Genomic DNA, 20595 nt, shown 5'->3' with positions numbered 1-20595 from the left:
TTTTCATTTATTGTGAACCTGAAGCAGCATACAACCTTGGAAAACTGGATTTCAAATTTAAAATAAAGGTTTATTTCTCACATATACAATGATGCTAAAAATGAAGTAGGTCCTGTGAATGAACATATCTTCCATGTGTTTAAGATAAAAGCCTTGAAGTTGATTTCAGAATAGAATTCCACACAAAAACATGTTTGTACTTCACACTCACTGTCATAAGACTGCTTTGTACAACCTTGGAAAACTGGATTTCAAATTTAAAATAAAGGTTTATTTCTCACATATACAATGATGCTAAAAATGAAGTAGGTCCTGTGAATGAACATATCTTCCATGTGTTTAAGATAAAAGCCTTGAAGTTGATTTCAGAATAGAATTCCACACAAAAACATGTTTGTACTTCACACTCACTGTCATAAGACTGCTTTGTAAAAAGCAAGCATAACAAGTGTATGAAAATAAGGGCTTTTGGTGTTTTTGAGATCCTCTAGTAGGGTGACATGCTTACATCTGTTGTCAGATGGAACCAAATCTCTACTGAAAACTATTAAAGGCTTTTTACAAAGCACTAGATATTCCCTGTCAAAGTGCAGTATGTGCACAAACTCCATACCCAGTAATTACTGTTCTTTTCCCTATTGCTTAGGTAAGTAACAACACGGATTCTTCATTACCATTGACTCATCAGGGCTTGATTATGCAAATTGGTCTCCCACAGACAGATACATGCACCTATAGCCTCACTGATTTTCATGTGTTTCTACAATAGGATAAGCATCTTTTCCCAGAAAAAAAACCTACAAGCTGGGTGTTAGCCAAAAAGATGGCAAGTGTGAACTACCAAGCCTATGGCAGGTCCTAAGTCATTAAAGTAACAGATATTAAAAATCCAATTTATTTCCTCAGAATGCAAATGTCCTTTAAAATGCTAATTTAAAAAAACTAATCAAATATTTTATTTATTTTTTTTTAATCAATCACAACTTGAATCCCTACAAAACCAGAGATACTGGATAATTATTCTAAAAAATAATTAGGTAGGTTTCTTTTCTAATGTCTCTGAGGTTGTAAGATAAGCGAATGTACCAAGAGTTTCTCTTGGCTATCAAACAGGGAAGGTGAAACTGCTGATAATCTCCCAGTGTTTTAGAAGCCCACAGTTGCATGCATACCATATTGATAACACTGTCATGGCAGAAATGCAAACCACCTGCATCAGGGTAATTTATTTTGTTGACATGTTTTGCTGATTCCAAAGTACTTGCGAATTCAGGAAGACACAAAAAGCTGGGCTTCTAATTCCTAAACCAATTTAAAAACATTCTGATGGTATCAAAGCAAACTGAATGGTACTCTTGGAGTTATGACTGTCATTAATTATTTTTATCTTTAATATATTCATTATTTAGTACTTATATCTGTTCTTTTATGATTTGCGAGTTTGGTATTATCAGAAAATTAAATAAGAAAATGTTCAGAGTAAGACCGATGAAGAGTACAAAACACATACAGTATCTTTGGCTGTCCAGTCTGTTTGTTCTACTCTACTATGGTGATAATTTTTTCCCCCTCTTAGTTCGCTTTATTCTTCTTTGAAATACACCGCAGTATGCAAGGAAGTCATCTGAGCTGAGGTTTTTTTCCTTAAATATATGTTTCTTTAAAACCAAACACCATGGAAAAATACTGAGTGTTTAGATCTCTAATAATTCTATATTAATGCTCTTTTCCAAACATGGTTTTAAATGTACCAATCTATAAACTCAAGAAAACAGACAATAAAACTCTCATTAAGCAACAAACTAAAAAAAAACCTCAAACAACTGAATACTAATTCATACTGTAGGCAATTAACGCAGGAGAAAATATTCTGAATTAAGGTATCATTTATGGCATACTCACAAAATCTAGCAAATACTCCTTGTCTGAAGGAGACCAAATAGTTACATGCAAAAATGCATTTCAAAGAAGTTCCTATCAATACATAAAATCCATTAAAAACACTTTTAACAGGATGTTCAAGAATACTCTTTAATAACTTCTATAATTAAAAAAGTTAATTTATATTGGTGCAAAAGAAAAATATGTTCACAACTGAATTTCAGTAAGTCTGAGAGCAGCATATCTATTGTTCAGGCTATAGCAAAAGGAAGACGAACATTTTCCCTGTTTAAATTAGACAGTTTTTAAATTATGCATCTGGCAAACCTTTATAGCATATGACAAAGAACAATGTCAAATTCCTCTTCATTGTTATTTTGTCTCTAAAAGGACAATCCCACAATTTGTAAATTAAATGTAGGTACAGTAAGTATTCTGAAAAATCGCTATATACAGTAAAGAAAGCAGGAAAAAAGAGAAACAAAAATGGTTAAAAATATTTAGTAATTAAAAGTCTAACTTCCATATTATTTGCAAAATATTTAACATTTGATCTGCAGGTAATCATAGAATTAACTCTGATTGGAAAGGACCTTTACATGTCATCTGCCTCATGCTCAAGACAGGGTCAGCTTCCAAGTTATATCAGGTTGCTCACAGCCATATCCAGTCAACTTCTGAATATCTCCAAAGATGGAGACTCTACAACTTGCCAGCCTACTATGGTGTTTGACCTTTCTGACACACTTTCTCCTCCTGTCCTTCTACAGTTTGTGTCCTTTGCTTTTCATTCTTTCAACACGCATGTCTGAGCGGCCTGGCTCCATCTTCTCTATAACTTGCTGTTAGGGAGCAGTAAACAGCAATAAAGCATTACATAGCCTTCTCTTCCTTGGCCTGAACAAACCCAGTCTCTCAGCCTCTCTTTCTGTATCACGTTCCCCAATCCCCTCGCTGTCTTGGTAGCCCTCCACTGGACTTGCTCAAGTGCATCAATGTCTTTCTCATACTGGGGAGACAGTATGAGAAAAACTAGACACAGCACTCCAGATGCAGTCTCACAAATGCTGAATAGAGGTGAAGAATCATCCCCTCCACCTGCAGCCCAGTTTTCAGCTGGCCGTCTTTGCCACAAGTGCTAACTGCTGCCCCAGTTTCAAAGCTTTGACCTCCAGTACCCTGAGGTCCAGTTTGCTTAAGCAGTCCCTAACTTGAACTTCCTCACCTGTTGGTAGTAATTCATTTCCCTGCGCTCTGCCATGAGGTTCAGGGACCTCAGAGACCCGAGAGTAGACCTTGCCAGTCAAGACCAAAGCAAAGGCGGCACTGCATACCTCAGCCCTCCTTGTATCTTTTCTCACTACATCTCCTGCTGCATCAGCAGCACGCCATTTTCTTCAGTCTTCCTTTCATTACCAAGGTACCTATAGAAATCCTTCACTTACCTTCAACTCCAGCTGAGTTTCGGCTTTCCTAATTCCTTCCCTCTATATCCAAACACTGTTTTTATGTTCTCCACAGAGGCCTGTCCCTGTTTACATCTTCCACACGTTTCATTGTTTGGATGAGCTGACTCAGGAATTCCCCATTCAAGCAAGCCAGCTGTCTGCCATACCTGCTTGTCTTCCTGCACACTGGAAAAGTACATCCTTGAAGATCAACCAGCTCTCCCGGGCTTCTCTGCACTTTAGGGGACCTGCCATGGGATACTACCTACCCGTTCCTTGAAAAAGCCAAAGCCAGCTTTCCTGAAGCCCAAGATAATTTCTCCACTGCCTGCTTCCCTCACTCCTCTCTCAGATTCTACCACCTTACAGTTGTTTAGCTGGGGATGGCATCAGCCCTCAATTTCCATATTCACAAGTAGCAAGAAATCTAAGCTACGTGGCCAAATAGGAATAAAATATCTATCTAAATGTAAAATAGGACAGAGAAGTGCATGGGAGATAAGAAAATTTTAGACTCATATGGTATTCGGAAGCCTTTCTTGATCCTGCTTACAGATAGAAATGGATCTTTAACAGAGTGGATAATTGTTATGATAGCTGATGTGAGCAACTGGAAAGACTGCTTTAAGGCGCCAGCTAGCTCAAGAAAAAGGAACAGGGTCTATAAAACATACAAGGCTACATTTACATTCCATTTTGCAAGCATATAGATAATTTTAGGATGATATGAGGCAAAGCTTTTAAAAATCTGGAGAAATGAGTAGCTAAAGTAGAATAATTATCTGACAGATGGAGATTGCCCAAGGTTGCCACTTGAACATATAAAAAGATGAGGCTGAGCTGGTTTTTGAAATCCAACATTAGAAATTCCAAGAGCATCCTCAGTATTAGTTGTGGAAGGTACAACATTATGTTCAGTGTACCAGAGTATAAATAGAGGTTAGATTCAAAGCCTTACTTTGAAAATAGTTTTTAAAAACTGAAGTGTTACGGAAAGATTTTAATTATCCTCACATAAGCAGTATCGCATAAATACTTACAGCATAGTATCTAGGTAAAATGTATATCTACTTGTTTCCATCACTAATGCCAATGGTGGCAGTTGTGCATGCGTATTTCTACCATGGTAATATTTGTGCTTCCCCTTCCCGTGCCACCACGCTGTTCTTCCTACACATAACATCCTCTCTCAATCAGTTTGCACAACCCTGTTCCTACTTTTCTTCAGAACTAGCAAGACCTACTGTGGTAACAGTTGAATGCCTGAAGGTAATAGCTAAAAAAATTACTCTTTTACTTTCATTTGCAACTCCTACATTCCATAAAAAGTAAGCAACTTCGAAGCACACGCTTCCTTTAACAACAGTACCGCCATAAATGCAGTTAATATATTCAAACCTGCACTCCTCCTGCTGTCATCCCAACACTGTGCATCTTTGCATCTATTTGCAACATCTTGTCCTTATTTGTTCCATAATTGTTGTCCGACATCATCTGCATTCTGACTCAGAACTCCACTATACTCAACAGTAATGCAGCCCCAATCTTGACTGTGATCTTCGGAGGTTAGAGGAATATGGGATTATTATTTTTATCGCCAGGGTACTATCTGTAAAGCTCCCTTTCTGTGATGGATGGCACACGTAAGAACAAGTTTGTGCTCTTTGATAAGGGGTATTCTGCAAACAGCTGAGAAGCAAAGAGCTCACAGCCCAAACCAACCATTTATGAATCACATAAAAGGGGGAATGGAAAGAGAGGAGGGAGCAACAAAACACAGGCCAATCAATCATGTCAGTTCTGCTGATCTTAGCTTAACTTTCATGATTTTTCAGTCAGTTATCAATTTTTTTTCAAAGCAGAAGACTGAAGAAGACTAGCTTATAAAACGGATAAGCCACCCTGTGACAGACAACATAGCTATAAGAGAGCAAATCAAGAACATCACGATTATTATGAACCAGTTGCAGCTTCTTCCCCCCCTTCAGAAGCTCCTTCTAATTTACAGAAGAAAAAAGACAACATCACATCTAACAAAAGGAAAACATTCACTGGCTTGTAGTCATGATATCTGTATCTGGTTGTTGATTTGTAATCACCAATGTATCCAAGATTTTAAGCCCCTGCTGTCAAGATTTGAAGGCCCCACTGTCCTCGAATGTGTTGTACTTTATCTCCCATTTTTTATTACTTGACAATGCCCAAGCTAAACACAACTTTGCCTAAATGCTGTTTGTTTGGTTTTTTTCCCCATGTGGTCTACTTAATCATGGATACAATAAAAAACCAATATAGACTTGCTACTAACAAAGAGTTCATGTCTACTTCAGATTACTAACTTTCTTTTAAAGAAACAAGCCTTTCTCTCTTAGAAGATGAGTAAAATTCTTGATTCTTTCCAATACGTCAAGGTCCTATATAAAATTTATATTATTCTGTGATTTTAAATGGTATCGAATTAACCCAGTAAGATATTCATTCAAAGCCAATAAAACCAAAGCCTTGCTTGTAATTTGATTTTAGCACATCTGATTCAGATAAAATTAAGGGACTTGCACAGGCTAATTAAAAAACTGTAAAAGGAAGCATGGACATTTAAGAAATTCTGGTTTTGGAAGCTACCACAAATCTGGCACTATGTAGACATTTTCAGTTGATATTTGTGACATTTAAATAAGGCTCAGAGTTGGTCTGGGGTTTTTATTTTTTTTAAGAAATATTCTTAGAGTCAGACATTTTGGGAAAAAGCATCTCTACTGTTTAAAAACAGTCTTCTCTGTAATATAACTGAGATATTGCACACAGCAATTGCATATGCTCCACATTCTCTTCTGCTAAGGTCGTTTAACTTGTAGGTCATTTGGAAATGCAGTTGATGTGCTCAAGTCCCTGTTATTTTATTTTCTATCCGTATCATCATAATTTAGGAAGAATACAAGGTACTGTTACATGATCAAAAGGGTCTACTTCGCATTGCTGATGTGAGACCATTATCTTAGTAAACCTGAAATGATAGAGAAGTGCTGGGAAGTGAGTCTACCTTTTTAAAGCACAGGTCATGTGAGGCCTGTTCAGTTCAACTGCTGTGTTTCACCACAGATAAACAACAAAGTACTCTCTCGTTTAGCTGATTTAATAAGTTGTTGGTTGTTGTTTTGGGGTTTTTTGTTTGTTTTTATTTTTTTAAACGAAAGTAACTATATTGATGTGATGAGAAGAGATTGAGAGCGAGCGTAAGCTGGAATTCTTGCAAACAACATAAAAAGAGTTAATCTAACCATCATCCTGATGCTTGGACAGGCTGGACTATGACAATACACAGGGGACAATTACCATGGCTCAGCTGATGAGCTGTAACTCACTAAGATGCAATAATGCAATTTCTTTCAAATATGTGCACTGAACAGGAGTGTGTCAGGATTAGGTCACTGAGGTTACAGAAACCCTGCCTTTCTTTGGGATGCAATAGTATCTTTTTTCTTTATGTTTATTCTTTGTTATGCAGTCTTCGTCTTTATAGGGAAGCTTATTCTAAAAGCACTTCATAGATCATAAGCCAAATCCTTTTTAATTCAATGGCAAAAGTCCCTCCGATATCAACAGTGAAATAACTGAACCCTAGATAAAAACAATTGGTCATTCATCCATAACTGAACTACATCTGGGGTGAAACACAGCAGCTATTTTGCAGTTAACATTACTATTGCAGGCTGATCTATGGATGGAAATGCACAACTGAAAACACAGGGGAACGTTAGGTAGATGGAAAATAATCATACTGACTAAAATCTGGCAAACTCCCTAGAGGTAACTCCTTTATTCATACGAAAAATGCACAAGATTGTTTACAATTGTTCAGGATCTCAATTACATATGCTATCCAAAAGACATATCCAACAGCTGACAGTGCTCTAATCTCATGCTACTGAATAAATAATGCTCCTATATGCTTTTTTCGCTATTTAAGTGAACAGGGAACCATAAATACAAGGGCTGCATGGTTGGAGTTTTGCGATACAGGTTCAGCCTGTATCACTACTGGTGAGACTGTAAACTGTAATAAGATCACACACCCTTCTAGCACAGGTTTAGATATGTCTACATGTTTGCATTTCAAGTTTTAAAGATGAGCCTATAAATCAGAACAGAGGACTTGGAAATTACAGACCATCCCTGTTCTCATTGTTTCAAGCTGTCAAGTATTTGAGATCAATACTTTGACTTTGGCTCCTCTTTTGTCAGTAAGAGATCAATACAAAGGCATACCTTCTATTTCCATAAATATTATTGCTTAACTGTACCAAAACAACACACAAATTCTGTAACAGTACTTTCACCACATCTGTATTACTCTGCTGTCAAATGCATGCCAGATTTCTTTTTGGATTACTGAAGAAAAAGAAAATTTTTTTACCTAAAAGGTTGAAACCAGTATCAATGCTTGCTTTTAACCTCAGTGGGGTGGGGGGAGGCAGGAAGCCTAATATTGTCATGTTAGAATTGCCAGTGCCAAGACATTCAGTTCATCAAAACACAATTTTTAGTTATATCACAAATCAACCATTTTATTATGGTAGTACTCAAAACTCAGGAACTGCCTTTTTAGAGTCTAAAATTAAAGATGCTCCTTTTAAAATTCTAGTCAACAACTTCAAAATCAGTATAATTCTGATGTTTCCTCAAATGAGTTCAGATTTTACCAAGCGATAAATTGGATACTCAAATTAACAACTGAAGCAGTTAAACCTGGAGTATTTCATTCATTGTTTGTGTTTAACTGGGCAGAAGCTACTGTTTCATAGGTCATTAATTGACACAAATACCTCTCTCCCAACAATGGCAAATTATTATTTTCCACCCAGTACTTCATTAACTTTTCTTTTTGTTGGATGAATGCACTTATGTTACTAATAGCAGTCAACTGTCATGTGAGATGAAGTAAAACATATCTGGAAGAATTGTACTTTATTTATCAAATGTCAGATTTCTAGGATTATTTTTTTCTTATGCATGTGACAGGAACAGAAACATTAACATATTTAAGTATTACAGTATTTACAGACTAACTCAGATAACTATTTCCACAATATGAGCGATGCACTTATTTTCACATATCTGGAATATGGTAGAACTTTTCTAAATGTTAGAAAGTGTTTCCAATTCCACAATGGATCAGCCATTCTTTAATAACTTGCTGCTAGCTGCCCAACTTTTTAGAAATAGTTTTTTGCTGGCTCATAGTTTATAAACTTTTCACATTCCGATCAAATAATCTATGATGTAATATATTAAACGTAACACAATAGCACTGACAGTTTTGTATTTGAAATCAGTGATAACTAATCAAGCGAATACTTGTTTTTTAATGTGAAATGAAAAATCTGTTGCGTTTTGCTTCTGAATCACAGGCTACTACTGTATATTTATAAACTCCAGCAGAAGCCATAGGAATACTGTAATAAAAATAACCTTCCTATCAAATAATGGGTAATTTTTAATTTTTTTTTTTTTACAGAAATCTTTCGTATTACACTGTTGTGCAACTTAAATAAAAGCCAAACAAACATGAGATGTTTGTAATGAGCTGATTCCCTGAAGACAAACTTAAAATATTCCTGTATATTCTCTGAAATAGCTATGTTGTTACTGAGGACTTAATATTGCATTTTCAAACACAAAAATCTGAATAGATAATTCTGACCTCATGAAATGCTCAGAAGTTAGCAGTTGAGTACACTTTGCAGAATAAACCCCACATCCTTAAGATACTCTCTATTCACCAAATATATTCATTAACATGACATGCAAATGTCTAAAAGTTAGATGGGCCATTATTAGCACTCTGGAATACGTAAGCAATATATGAATTAATTGTTTAATCATATTGAGTTGCCTGTGGCACCAAGAAAAAGAAAAGCAAAATGTCAATATTTCAAACTGTCAGTTGAAATGAGTCCCAGATGTTAAAACATTAAGCAACCTAAAAATCAATTAACTTCGTTTTAAACAAAGTCTTTTCCAAGGCAAGCTTTAATCTAGTGACTCAATCTTCCTCTTCCCCTTCCCCTCCCTGGCAAAACTGAACATGGAAATTGCCCCTATTTAATATGTGCAGTGACTGAACTAGGCAAATAGTACGCAGAACTGAGGAAATGTAAAGACTTACATGTCTTCTGCCATTAGAACTCACTGTTTTTGATTAAGATTTTACTGGTTTTAAAGACAATACCAAAAATACCTATTGAGTAAAAATGTCAAGTTTTGGTTTTCTCTAAGAAAACAAGTGCCATTTGTCATTGTGCAGAATTCTAAAATGGAAGGAAGTTTAGGTTGTTATTATTTTATATAAAATAACTATTTTCCATTGGTTTTATGCAAAAACTTAAGCTAATACAGCCTGCCTACTTTCTAAAAACATAAGGGGTAGTACCAAATGCAAACAGGATGTTTTTTAGAAATTTTATGAAACTTCATTTAAGAATGAGTAAGTTTACATTATAAACATCTGCCATTGTTTTTAGTATAACACTGATTACAACAGTTGCCTATATTTTCAATGAACAAATTCTACAGAATATAGAAAGGCTTAGCCCCAGGAAGTGTCAATAAATATCAGAGGAGAGATTAACTGCTAAGGGACATTCACACGAGTGTTATACATTTAAAAAGGGAAGAGATTACATACCCCTCTCCACCAATTCTTGTTATCTTTAGACGAAAATCAACAGAGTTCAGGCTGGGTGGCTTCCATTTCAAAATATCATCACATCGACCAGGCTTGTATTTCTGAAGCAAATTAAAAGGCAGTTTAATTATGCTTACTGGTTTTCACTGGTTTTAAAAGTAACAATTCAGCATTTCAGACTATATTAGCTGTCTCTAATGAATTACAATACTTAGTGACTGAAACAATGAATTCCATTACCACAGAGGTAGTTGTGCTTCACTACTTTATTTGCTGCTCCCTTTTAAAACTGCTTAGGCACTGTAGCCAAGCCATTGCATATAATAAAAAGCTGAGAATGGAAATAAAAATTAGAATACTTCATAATCTCTCTCTGGCTAATGGAAAATTTCAAGAAAGAAAATAAAACAGCACAGAAACAAATGAAAACACTGATAGGACATACATAAAAGATACATTTAAAATAATCTCAACATTTTTGAACAATTTTATGAATGATATTTTTGTTATCCATGCTGTTGGCTGACACAATATGAAAAAGCCAGCAGTCACCATACTGCCAGCTATCAGAAACATGTTCTTTCATACCAAAGGAACTTAAGTTATGTAAAGATTAAAGAACATCATGACATACAGGAACATAAATAAGGGAACATCTGTTGCTTAAGAGAAAGGGTACACACTTGAACCAAAAGTTGCAAGGAGCAATCTTCTCTTAAACTAGAGCTTTGGTTTCTCATGGTCTCTTCTATCATCTGCTTTGGTTTACTAAGCTGCCATTTTGTTCATCCTCAGCTAATAGTGAGAGCCAACCTGCTAACCCCTTCCTTATTAGAATATCTTTTATGGCAATGGAGAAAATCAGAATTAACATGAACAGGGCAAAAGTAAAAGAATAACCTGGAGATGCACAGAATGAGAATTTTTAGTTGTTAGATGCTTATTAATCCACAATGAGAAAATTTATGCAATTTTACCTAAAAAAACCCCAAGAATGTCCAGCGTCTTTTGGTAACACAGCGATCACTAGCATCCCATTGCACCCATGCTGTGTTAAATATTTGCAAAATGCAAAATTTACTGATGATAAACCTAACAGTTCCAGATCTAAACTGACAAAAGCAGATGAAGAATTTTCTGTTTTCCGATGTAAGAATGGAAAGTTATTCTTTCCAAAATAAAAGCAGCATATCTTGCTTATCATTTCTTGATGAAAAGATGGTGTGTGACTTTTGCTAGATGGTAAGTAAAGGCAAGCTTCACATAATTGAAACCCAAATCAGCGCCAAACATTTTTAGCCATAGTCTGCTACACATGACAAAAACAACCTACTAAAAGCTTCTTCTGGAATTTGAAAGTGGCTGGCTAGAGTGCATTATCTCTTATTTTTTTATCATGGCCCTTGGATCATTTGAGAGCGACGGCTTCAGGCATTCTGTTCTGGTTCCCGTTCAGGACATTATAAACCCGTTCCAAACATCAGTATTAGAGTCACCTACCCAACTCACTATTCTAATCATGCATGACTCTGCACTGAATTTCTCCACAATCTTCTCCTCAACATCTGAATAAAATCTAAATTATTTATCCTTGTCCTTAGGCCAACATACAGGAGCTGCTTCTGACACCTCTTATCTTATCTATTCTGACACCTCTTATCTATCTTACCTTGGACTCGATGATCTTAGAGGTCTCTTTCCAACCTTAATGATTCTATGCCTGCTCCCCTTCCATATCTTTTATTTTATTCCTTCCCAGCTATCTTCTAGTTGAAAATTGTTCCTTGGAAAGCAACTTCCTTCAGTGGTCCCTCACATCTGGAATTCTTGCCAAATCAAATCAAACATACTCGTTTCACTCAGAGAAAACTAGTAAGATACAGTGTGAAAGTTAAAAAATTACGTTTCTTTCTTTCTTCTCTTCCCACTCTATTTCCCCTTCATATGATTACTGTGCTGTAACATCAGCAGATATTTGAAGTTGGTTGCCTGTACACCTTTCCAGAATGGGATTTAGAAAGGTATTGTTTAAGCAATCTACAAAACCCAGAAAATCTTTCAGCAGTAAAGAAATATTCCTTTAGTTGCCACCATCCTGCTATTCCCTCCCTTATTTTCTCTGGCTCTTTTCCATTCACCAGAAATATCTTAAAATTCCAATGATCTCATCTTTAAATTCTTATAGTAATAAAATTTATCTTGTTCCTTAGTTCTTTCCTCTACTTTCCCAAACTAAAAATCTGCTATCATGCATTATGGTGTTAAAAACATTTAAGGACTCATGCCATAGATACTAACTGATATTAAATAGATAAACAGAATATACAAAATATGATGCTCAGTAAAGCATTTAAGCTTTTCAGATCATTTTTATATATAATTTTTTATATACAGATTATGTATTTAAATATATTTTGAAGTATTTGCATTAAATTTTACAAAAGTTATTTATTATTTTAGTATCTATTCAACTGGTTGTGTGCACTGAACATGAGAATTACAGTAAAGGTAGGTGGCACTGAAATTTCTTTTTCAGTTAACTTTTCCTGCCATTTTCTTCCACTTATACCTGATATAGAGAGAATATGGAATTAAATTCTGAATAACTTTTATTAATAGAATATGTCCCAGGAATAATAGGACAAAATACAGTGTTCGCAAAGACATTATTTATTACTTACTCTCATCTGCAGTTTCTAATTTGGCCAAAGACAATTACTACTACTAGGTATTTACTACTTAGTTCAAAGAAGAACTATGGGGAACACTTCCGTTTGTAACAAATTTCTCCGCAGACTGTGAAAATTTAATTTATGAAACAACTGCTACAGCAGGTATGAAGGAACAGCGGGCAGAGCTGAGTAGCTGAAGTTGTTGGAACAGGTTTGGATTTTGCTTTACAGAACAGAAGATTCATCTTAACGGTTGCTCTTCAGTCTTTTAGCATGACTGAGGTCTTCAACCATTCCATGAAAGTGACATTTGTCAATTATACATAAACCCTAAAATCTTGTATTAAGCATCTGTGTGGCATGGCTTCTAATTTATTGACTTGCAATAATCTTCTGAGCAAGATTACTGGAGTGTTTACAATGATGGATTTATTAATATACACTCAAGTAATCAATTTCTTTTTAAGCAGGTCATCATATTTTTGAGACCTTATGACCTATTAAGGCTAGACCCAGTCTAACTGACTTTGGAAAACAATCCCAGCTGGTTTAATATATGGCTCCAAACCATCCTTTTATATATCATTCCTTTAAAGAGAAGATAAAGAGAGCCTAATAGTCTTCAAGACAGAGGAAATTTTCTCTTTTGTACAGAAATACCAGTCTCAATCAAAAAACACCGCATCTTTTGTGTCCAAAAGGTAAAATTGGACTGCTTCTGCATTCACAAGTACTAAGTATTTCCTCTCAACCATAAACAGGAGTCTTACTTTCTGGAGGAACAGATAACAGGATTGAAACATACCCCATCTTGAAAACTAAAGACCAACATTTCTTCTGAGCAATGTGAGAAAATTCAAAGGCCTTTAAGGGAGGACCAAAGGCTTCTTTCAGGATTGCAGATTCTGTCCTATTTCTATTTACTTCTGCCTGGAACATAAACCCTGAAAACACTAGACGCACCTTTAGGAAACGAATTCTTATTGACACGAAAAAAATGAACCAACCTCTCCGAGTCACGGCACTGAAATCCTGAGGAAGAGCTGCATCCAATCTATATAACAACCTAAGAATGGCCTCACTAGAGCTCCAGCGTCCTGACTCTGACAACAGCCAACAGCATGTGCTCAGAGAAGGTGAAAAACAGGGCAATCATATATGATATTTTCTACTACTACTCTCTGAGAGACTATCCATTTTCAAGCTCAGAGACTTCCTGACGTGGATGTGATTCAAATGTGATTCCTACATATATAGTGATTTTCAGTTTCCCCTGCATGAGCTCGTCTAGCTTCCCAGTAAGATCATGTAAACCTTTACTAGCTGTAAAAGTCCACAGCACAACGTTTCACGCACAGCCGGACTACACTGCAAGAAAAACCACCATCTTTTGTTTATTTTGAACCAGCTTTTGTTGGTTTAAAAGACTTGTACTCCCTAGGGCTCTTATTAAGCGAGATGCTGAACAATCAAACCCCATTGCTTCTATGCTACTCATAGTTTCATATGCTTCTATATGCGTGGAAATACACTCAACTCAGAGGCTATCATTTTACATGTGCAGGTACAAATTTCTTCTCCACGTACAGCACTCTACATTTATCTACATAGAAGATTATGTGCTGTTTTATCGCTCAGCCACCCAATCTTTTGAGGGGTTACTATAATTCTTCACATTTAGCACTAGCCCTTGCTGATCCTGATCACTTTACGGTTCATCCTGTTTTCCAACTTGCTTATGAGCAGTACACGTGACTCCCCTCCCTGGTAAGGATTGCACAGCACCCCATCCCTTGACTCCTACTTTTTAACCAATTACTTATCTGTGCAAGAACCTTTTCTTTTAAGTCTCCCATCTGCTTTAGTTTCTTCAAGAGTTTTTTGTTAGAAACTTCGACAGAGGCTTTCTGGAAGTCTTAGTGGGGAATACCATACGATCCTACTGAAATTATTTTTGATCTCTTGGTTGGAAAGGCATAACCTTCCTTTCAAAAAGGCATGTAATGTTCCCCAACTATATCAAGTTTACCCGGGTATGAACTACTGTATTCCTTATTATAGTTCCTACTCCTTTGTCCAGTACAGCCATCAAGCCTACAGGCCTTACTTCTTCCCTGATCTTCCATGACACCTGCCCCCACCCTCAGTTTTTTTAATTGGCATTGTATTTTCTACCCTCACATGCTCAGGCACCAATGTATATATTCCACGCAGGATCTACTACAGGATTTTTTCAAACTCTTTTTCCAAGACTGAAAAGTTACACCCTCCTAAAAGAAACCAGCTTCACAGCAGACAGGAACAACTATTCCAAGATCAGTAATGAAAAGCAGTGTTTTGACAGGATATATCTGCATACCTGTAATTGCACTGCTTGATCCACTATTTTGACTCAAGTTTAATTATAAAATTAATTGGCTGGCTTGCTTGAAGGGGAGCGGGGGAGGATTTGTTCTTTAAGATGGAGTTATCTTTCTTGCCTTTACCTCCAGAACCAGCACAGTGTGAAACAAGCCTCAGCTAAACTTTTTGTCCTATTAATAAAAAAATTGAGGAAAAATTCTCTCTGCCACAATTCAAGTTAGTCAAAGAGGTCTTGCCTAGAAAGCAATGGCAACAAAAATACACTTTTGACTATTACACTTAGTTTTGACGATTGTCAAATAACATCATTCTCACTTCACAGCAGATTTGTTAACACTGAGCACCCGGTAAAGGTAACAGGTAATTTACCCATATCTTTCCAAAACAATTACAAAGGCTTAGATAAGCAATCAGACTTCAAAGCTCATATCAAGAACAAGTTATACAGTCCCCAGACTACTTCTGTTACCACAAAAGACAAAAATTCACAGAAATTTAGTTGAAAATGAGAATTCAACCAAAGGCCACATTAATAATCCCTGAGAAGGAGATTCATTTTTGTAACGGGTGAGTCCATACACACGATACAGCAGTAGTAAGTTCTTGAGTTTGAATGCTAAGTGCTAAATCAATTTCTTTAAATATAAGCTGGAGCCAAACAAGAATTCTGCGTGTTAAGTATGTGAAAACTTCACCTTAGATGAATCATTTCATACTGCAGACCTGTTCTGCCTAAAGTTATTCTATATTCTAATTCCAAAACAAAATGTGAAGCAATCTGTCTGAGATCAAACTACTCCCTAGCATTTTAAATATAGCATTCACAGCAATGACATCCTCACCACCACCCCCCGACAAATATGCATGTACACGACTACTTCTAAAACATATCAGGTCCCATATCATCTCAATTCAAAGTTCATGCTTCAGCCTGAAATCTTTCAACTGCAGCAATTAGAACTCCACAACAAAAATGTACATTGACAAATCAGAAACTATCTCAAATAGCTTTAAAGGATTGGACTAGGTGACCTTCTGAAGTCCCTTCCAAGCTAAATTATTCTACAAAGCTGTAATCTCTATTTGGATGCTTGTTCTTTTAGGAGCCATATTGGGTGCACTTACACTAGCGTTTTAGTTTGCAAAAGTAATGTACTTTCAAAGCAAATCCCCCAGTTGTTCCTACTTAGAACACATTAGTTGAGATAGCTGGGCAGCTCGGGTGCACGCAAATTGGATTCCATTTACATAAAACCAAACTTGAAGTTTCACTTCAAGGAAACACCTAATGCACTTCACCCCACAGTACAGACACTAGAGTCCAAGGCAAAGGCTGTACCACTGCAATGCTACCTAGCACCTACCTAGCATAGATGAACCTGAGCTGTGAAGATATCCCACAACATCCTGGAATGCTACTTTAGAGAAATAATGGTGTCAGTGCCTTCAGGTTGGCTATGAACCCCCAGCCCTCAAATTTTTACAACTCTGCTACTCACTCAGCATCTACCCAACTTTTCTTTTATTATATTATTATTATTACTATTACTATTAAAATAAATGCCCTACCTTCTGTGGCCATTCTCTCCTGGCAGAACCCCAGCCCCTTTCTTTTCATCATTCCTTTCTTTTTCATAACCTCCCACTCCAGTCAGGGCTTCTCCCAATAGCAGTGTCAACCACCTCAGTTTCTTAGAAGATTGAGCTTGGCCAGTTAGTACTTGTCAGCCTGTGCTGGTGGACTAAGAGCTTCTCCAGCAGCAGAATAACTGGCAGAATCAAGAGGTTACTAACCTCAGGAGTGCTGCAGTGTACAAGAGCACTATCAATCAGTATCACCTTAGCTCAAGAGGATGAAGGCCAGGGACAACAGATGTGTCAGAAGCAGCATGGCAAATGTACCCCTATTATAGAGATCTTGAACTTCAGGCAAGAGCACAATAATGAACTTAAAACTCAGGTGCACATCCAACACCCTGGGATGCAGAATCATCATTGAAGACAGCCCAACAGAAAGCACATCCTCTGGCATCCCTCTTAGGCTGCTGAATCTCATCAACTCCTAACCTCATACTCAACTCCATAGGCTCAAGTGGGTCCACTCAAGCCATGGGCAGGGTTTTTTTGTTAGACCTGATGGACCATTTTAGCAATGCAGGGCAAACTGATGAGTTGCTGGTCATGTTGAACCCCAATCCCCTGCCCTGTCCCAAAAGTACTAAGTCTAGTTGCCCCCTTCCTCCACAGTTGCCCACAGAGGGGGCAACTCTTTTTTCCTCTCCCTACAGGTGAAGGGAAAGGCTGGCCCTCAGAGAACAAAGTTCTGTTATCTGAACTTTTGCTGACACATTTCTTGTTAGTTGCAGATATTCCTCCCACACAGGTTTTGGTTTTGCATTTGCATTCAATGGGTGATTCAGCAGAAAGCTGAAAGCCTGGGCAATGGGGATGTTAGCAGCCCATAATGAGGATGAAGTTTCACTCCAAACAGCTGCTTTCACATGGGATAGACTTTGCTGCTTAGTATTTTGTAGGAGGAAGAGTGGGGTTAGTTTCTGGGACTGCATTCTGGGCAGGCAGTCTGGGCTGTGGGGTGTTGTTGACTCACCATCAAGACACCCACCTGGAAGACTGAGTAACTTCAGCTGAGAAAGTCTAGACAAAACAAATGGTTTGTTTCTCCTAGCGACTGAAAAGGAAGAGGTGGTGGGATGACCAAGAGAGAAGTTTGTGCCTCATCAAGAGGAGGAAGACAAGGTTTCCTTGACAAGGGTGCCTTACTATCCTACAAAGCCTCATCAGCCAGCTCTACCTCCCTAACCCTTATTAAATACCATCCTCCTGAAGTGCAGCAGCAGCTAACACAGGCCACCTTACATTTCCTTTCATAGAATCATAGAATAGTTTGGGTTGGAAGGGACCTCTAAAGGTCATCTAGTCCAACCCCCCTGCCGTGGGCAGGGACATCTTCAACTAGATCAGCTTGCTCAGAGCCCTGTCCAACCTGACCTTGAATGTTTCCAGGGATGGGGCATCCACCACCTCTCTGGGCAACCTGTGCTAGTCTTTCACCACACTCAGCATAAAAAATTTCTTCCTCATATCTAGTCAGTATCTACCCTCCACATCTTCCCTCACTCCTTCCACCTCCAAATGACAGGAAGCCAGCAAATAACCCAGCTCTTTCTTTTCTCCTGAACGGCACAGTGCTGCTACTTATCAGCTATAATTTCCCCCCAGTAAACTGGTCAGACCCAGCCCTGCAAGGTATCCAGAGGGCTGCTAAGCTGGCAGCTGAAGGCACACACCAGTTCAGAAAAAAGGTTGAGAAAAAGGGCACAGAAGGCTCAGGGAAGATTTTTTTGAATAACCATGCTTGCCCAAGGGGTATGGCAGGTTGAGTACCATTGAGGAGTGAGGGCAGATGGGGTAGAAGGGGATGGGGTTAACCAAGACAGCTACTGGGAATCTGCTGGAGTTCTTTTAAATCATCAAACGTAATATGCCACATTACAGATGACATTAGCATTTAACCACACTGAATATGCAATAAATTGCAATTAAGTATCCTTGAACATGAAACATAAATAATAAATATAAATCTTTACATCTCTAATAATTTTAAGTTTCGAAGAATTTACCTTGCTACTTCATATTTTAACACCAAGAAGAAACTTCTGTCATTAAATAAATGAAATTCTGATATTTAGTTAGACTTACTTACCAGGATGAAGACCCTAAAAGCGTTTTAAAAACATTATAGAATGCTTCAGGTTCACAAACAGTAAGAAATATTTGTTCTGTTGTAAAATCCACCCATTTCCATTACCAATATTCTTCTGTGTTTTAATTAAATTGTTTGCAAGCAACTTTGTATTCAACATGATGCTAAAGCTTTCACTTGAAAGGAAAAAGTTAACTACTGCAAACCTATAATAACAACAAATCTGTTCCTCTTTCCCACTCAAAACAACGGTTAAATGTTTTCTCTGAAGAGCTGTACTTAATTCTGAGTCCTCTTAATATCCACAGGGCAGCTGCTGCCCTACCCAATCTAATAGTTTGCATTCAGCTGTGTAAACATAAAGACAGAATGATTACTCAAAATGTGTTTTTATTTTCTTGCACTGCAGACCCTGGATCATTTTAAAGAACCAAAAGGATCGATTATAATCAATCATTTCAGGCCAGACCTTATAGAGAGATGAGCTGAAGAAACATAAGTTGCTAACATTGTTGACAGATTATGTGAATAAGTCACATCAATGGATCAAGAAACCACAAGGTGAAAGGCAACCATTGACTGAATTGTATATTCATAGATTTTTAAGACTGGAAACCATTACTGGGCTCATTGAGTCAGCTCTGTTGCATATAGGACATAAATAATGTTTATATCAAGCTTATAATTCCTATTCAAATTACAGCACACCTTTATGAAAGATACCAAGCGATGAAGATATCACAACATATATCTAGGGAGGTTACCACGGCCATTTATTACCCTTGTGCTTAAAAATGTATGCTTATTTCTGCACTGAATCTTGTTAATGCCTTAGTTTAGACTGAAGTCTAGCTCTCCAAGTAATTACTTCCCTTTTTTAAGATAAAATGACTAAGTCTGAGTCTCACTGCATGGGTAATTTTCCAGTTGGCTAATGTACACATCTTCATAGTGTAATTTCACAAAAGCCTTTAGAATAGCAGGCAACAGAACTGAACCTACTATTCCAATATTCTTTTCACTGCTTTTGTATACCGCTGTATTTCATAAGAAAGTGTATATGTACTTCATATTCTTTTGCATTGCATGGAAAAGTGTTGATAACTAGCTGAAATAATTCTTTTCAGATTCACGCCTTTAGCTGGGACTTAATACACTTGCTCCTAAAGATACAGCCCACATTTGGCTGTAGTCAAGCACCATCATAAGACCAAATGATCCAGGTTAGCCTACGTGACTGGTCTTTTGGGAAAATAGATAAGTTTGGTGAAAAAGTTAGAATTAGTAACAACATGACGATAAACACATACACACAAAAAAAATCCAAACCCTATCATTAAAACCCTTCATTGTAACATACTTCTTTATCTGTCACAAAAAAAGAAGAAAAAAACCCCCAAACACAAGACACTAAAATCTACTTGAGGAAATAAGTTATCCCACCAGCAGTTAATGTGTGACTCTCAGCTTTTTTAAGTATCCTGCCTTCTGTCCCTTGTAGCTTCCCTTCTCAGTTCCAACTCCTCCTGTTCCTCAAAGCGCCCATACAAACAACTTCCATCTTCCCCATATTCCCCATAGACCATCGCTGAAATACCCCCTGTTCTTCCCCATGTACTCGTATCTTCTTTGCCTGGTAAAAAGCTAAGCAAAAGGGAATGTGGCACCAGAAGCGTCTTGGTCATTGATGGGTAAATGTGATTAATGCTTGTTCTTGCTGTATATTGAGCAGGACACCGAGAACTGGAAGAAAGAGAGACACTAGCCTGATCACAGGCCCACAACACTCCCTAGCTGAGGAGCAGGAAGTCCAGCTTTTCG

General features: G+C 37.3%; 1 protein-coding gene across 1 annotated transcript in view; it reads right to left on the bottom strand.

Moving 5' to 3' along the window:
- Positions 1 to 20595, bottom strand: part of RNGTT (RNA guanylyltransferase and 5'-phosphatase) — a 186610-nt gene that overhangs the window by 54917 nt on the left and 111098 nt on the right. Inside the window, exon 12 of the mRNA XM_019472759.1 lies at positions 10015 to 10115. Coding sequence (XP_019328304.1) covers positions 10015 to 10115 — 101 coding nt within the window. The remainder of the gene's footprint in view (positions 1 to 10014; positions 10116 to 20595) is intronic.

This window comes from Aptenodytes forsteri, unplaced genomic scaffold (genome assembly GCF_000699145.1).
Source record: "Aptenodytes forsteri isolate BGI_AS27 unplaced genomic scaffold, ASM69914v1 Scaffold20, whole genome shotgun sequence".
In the NCBI taxonomy this organism is placed as follows: Eukaryota; Metazoa; Chordata; class Aves; order Sphenisciformes; family Spheniscidae; genus Aptenodytes; species Aptenodytes forsteri.
Note: the sequence above shows the minus strand (reverse complement) of the source record. Positions and strands in the feature narration are given on the sequence as shown.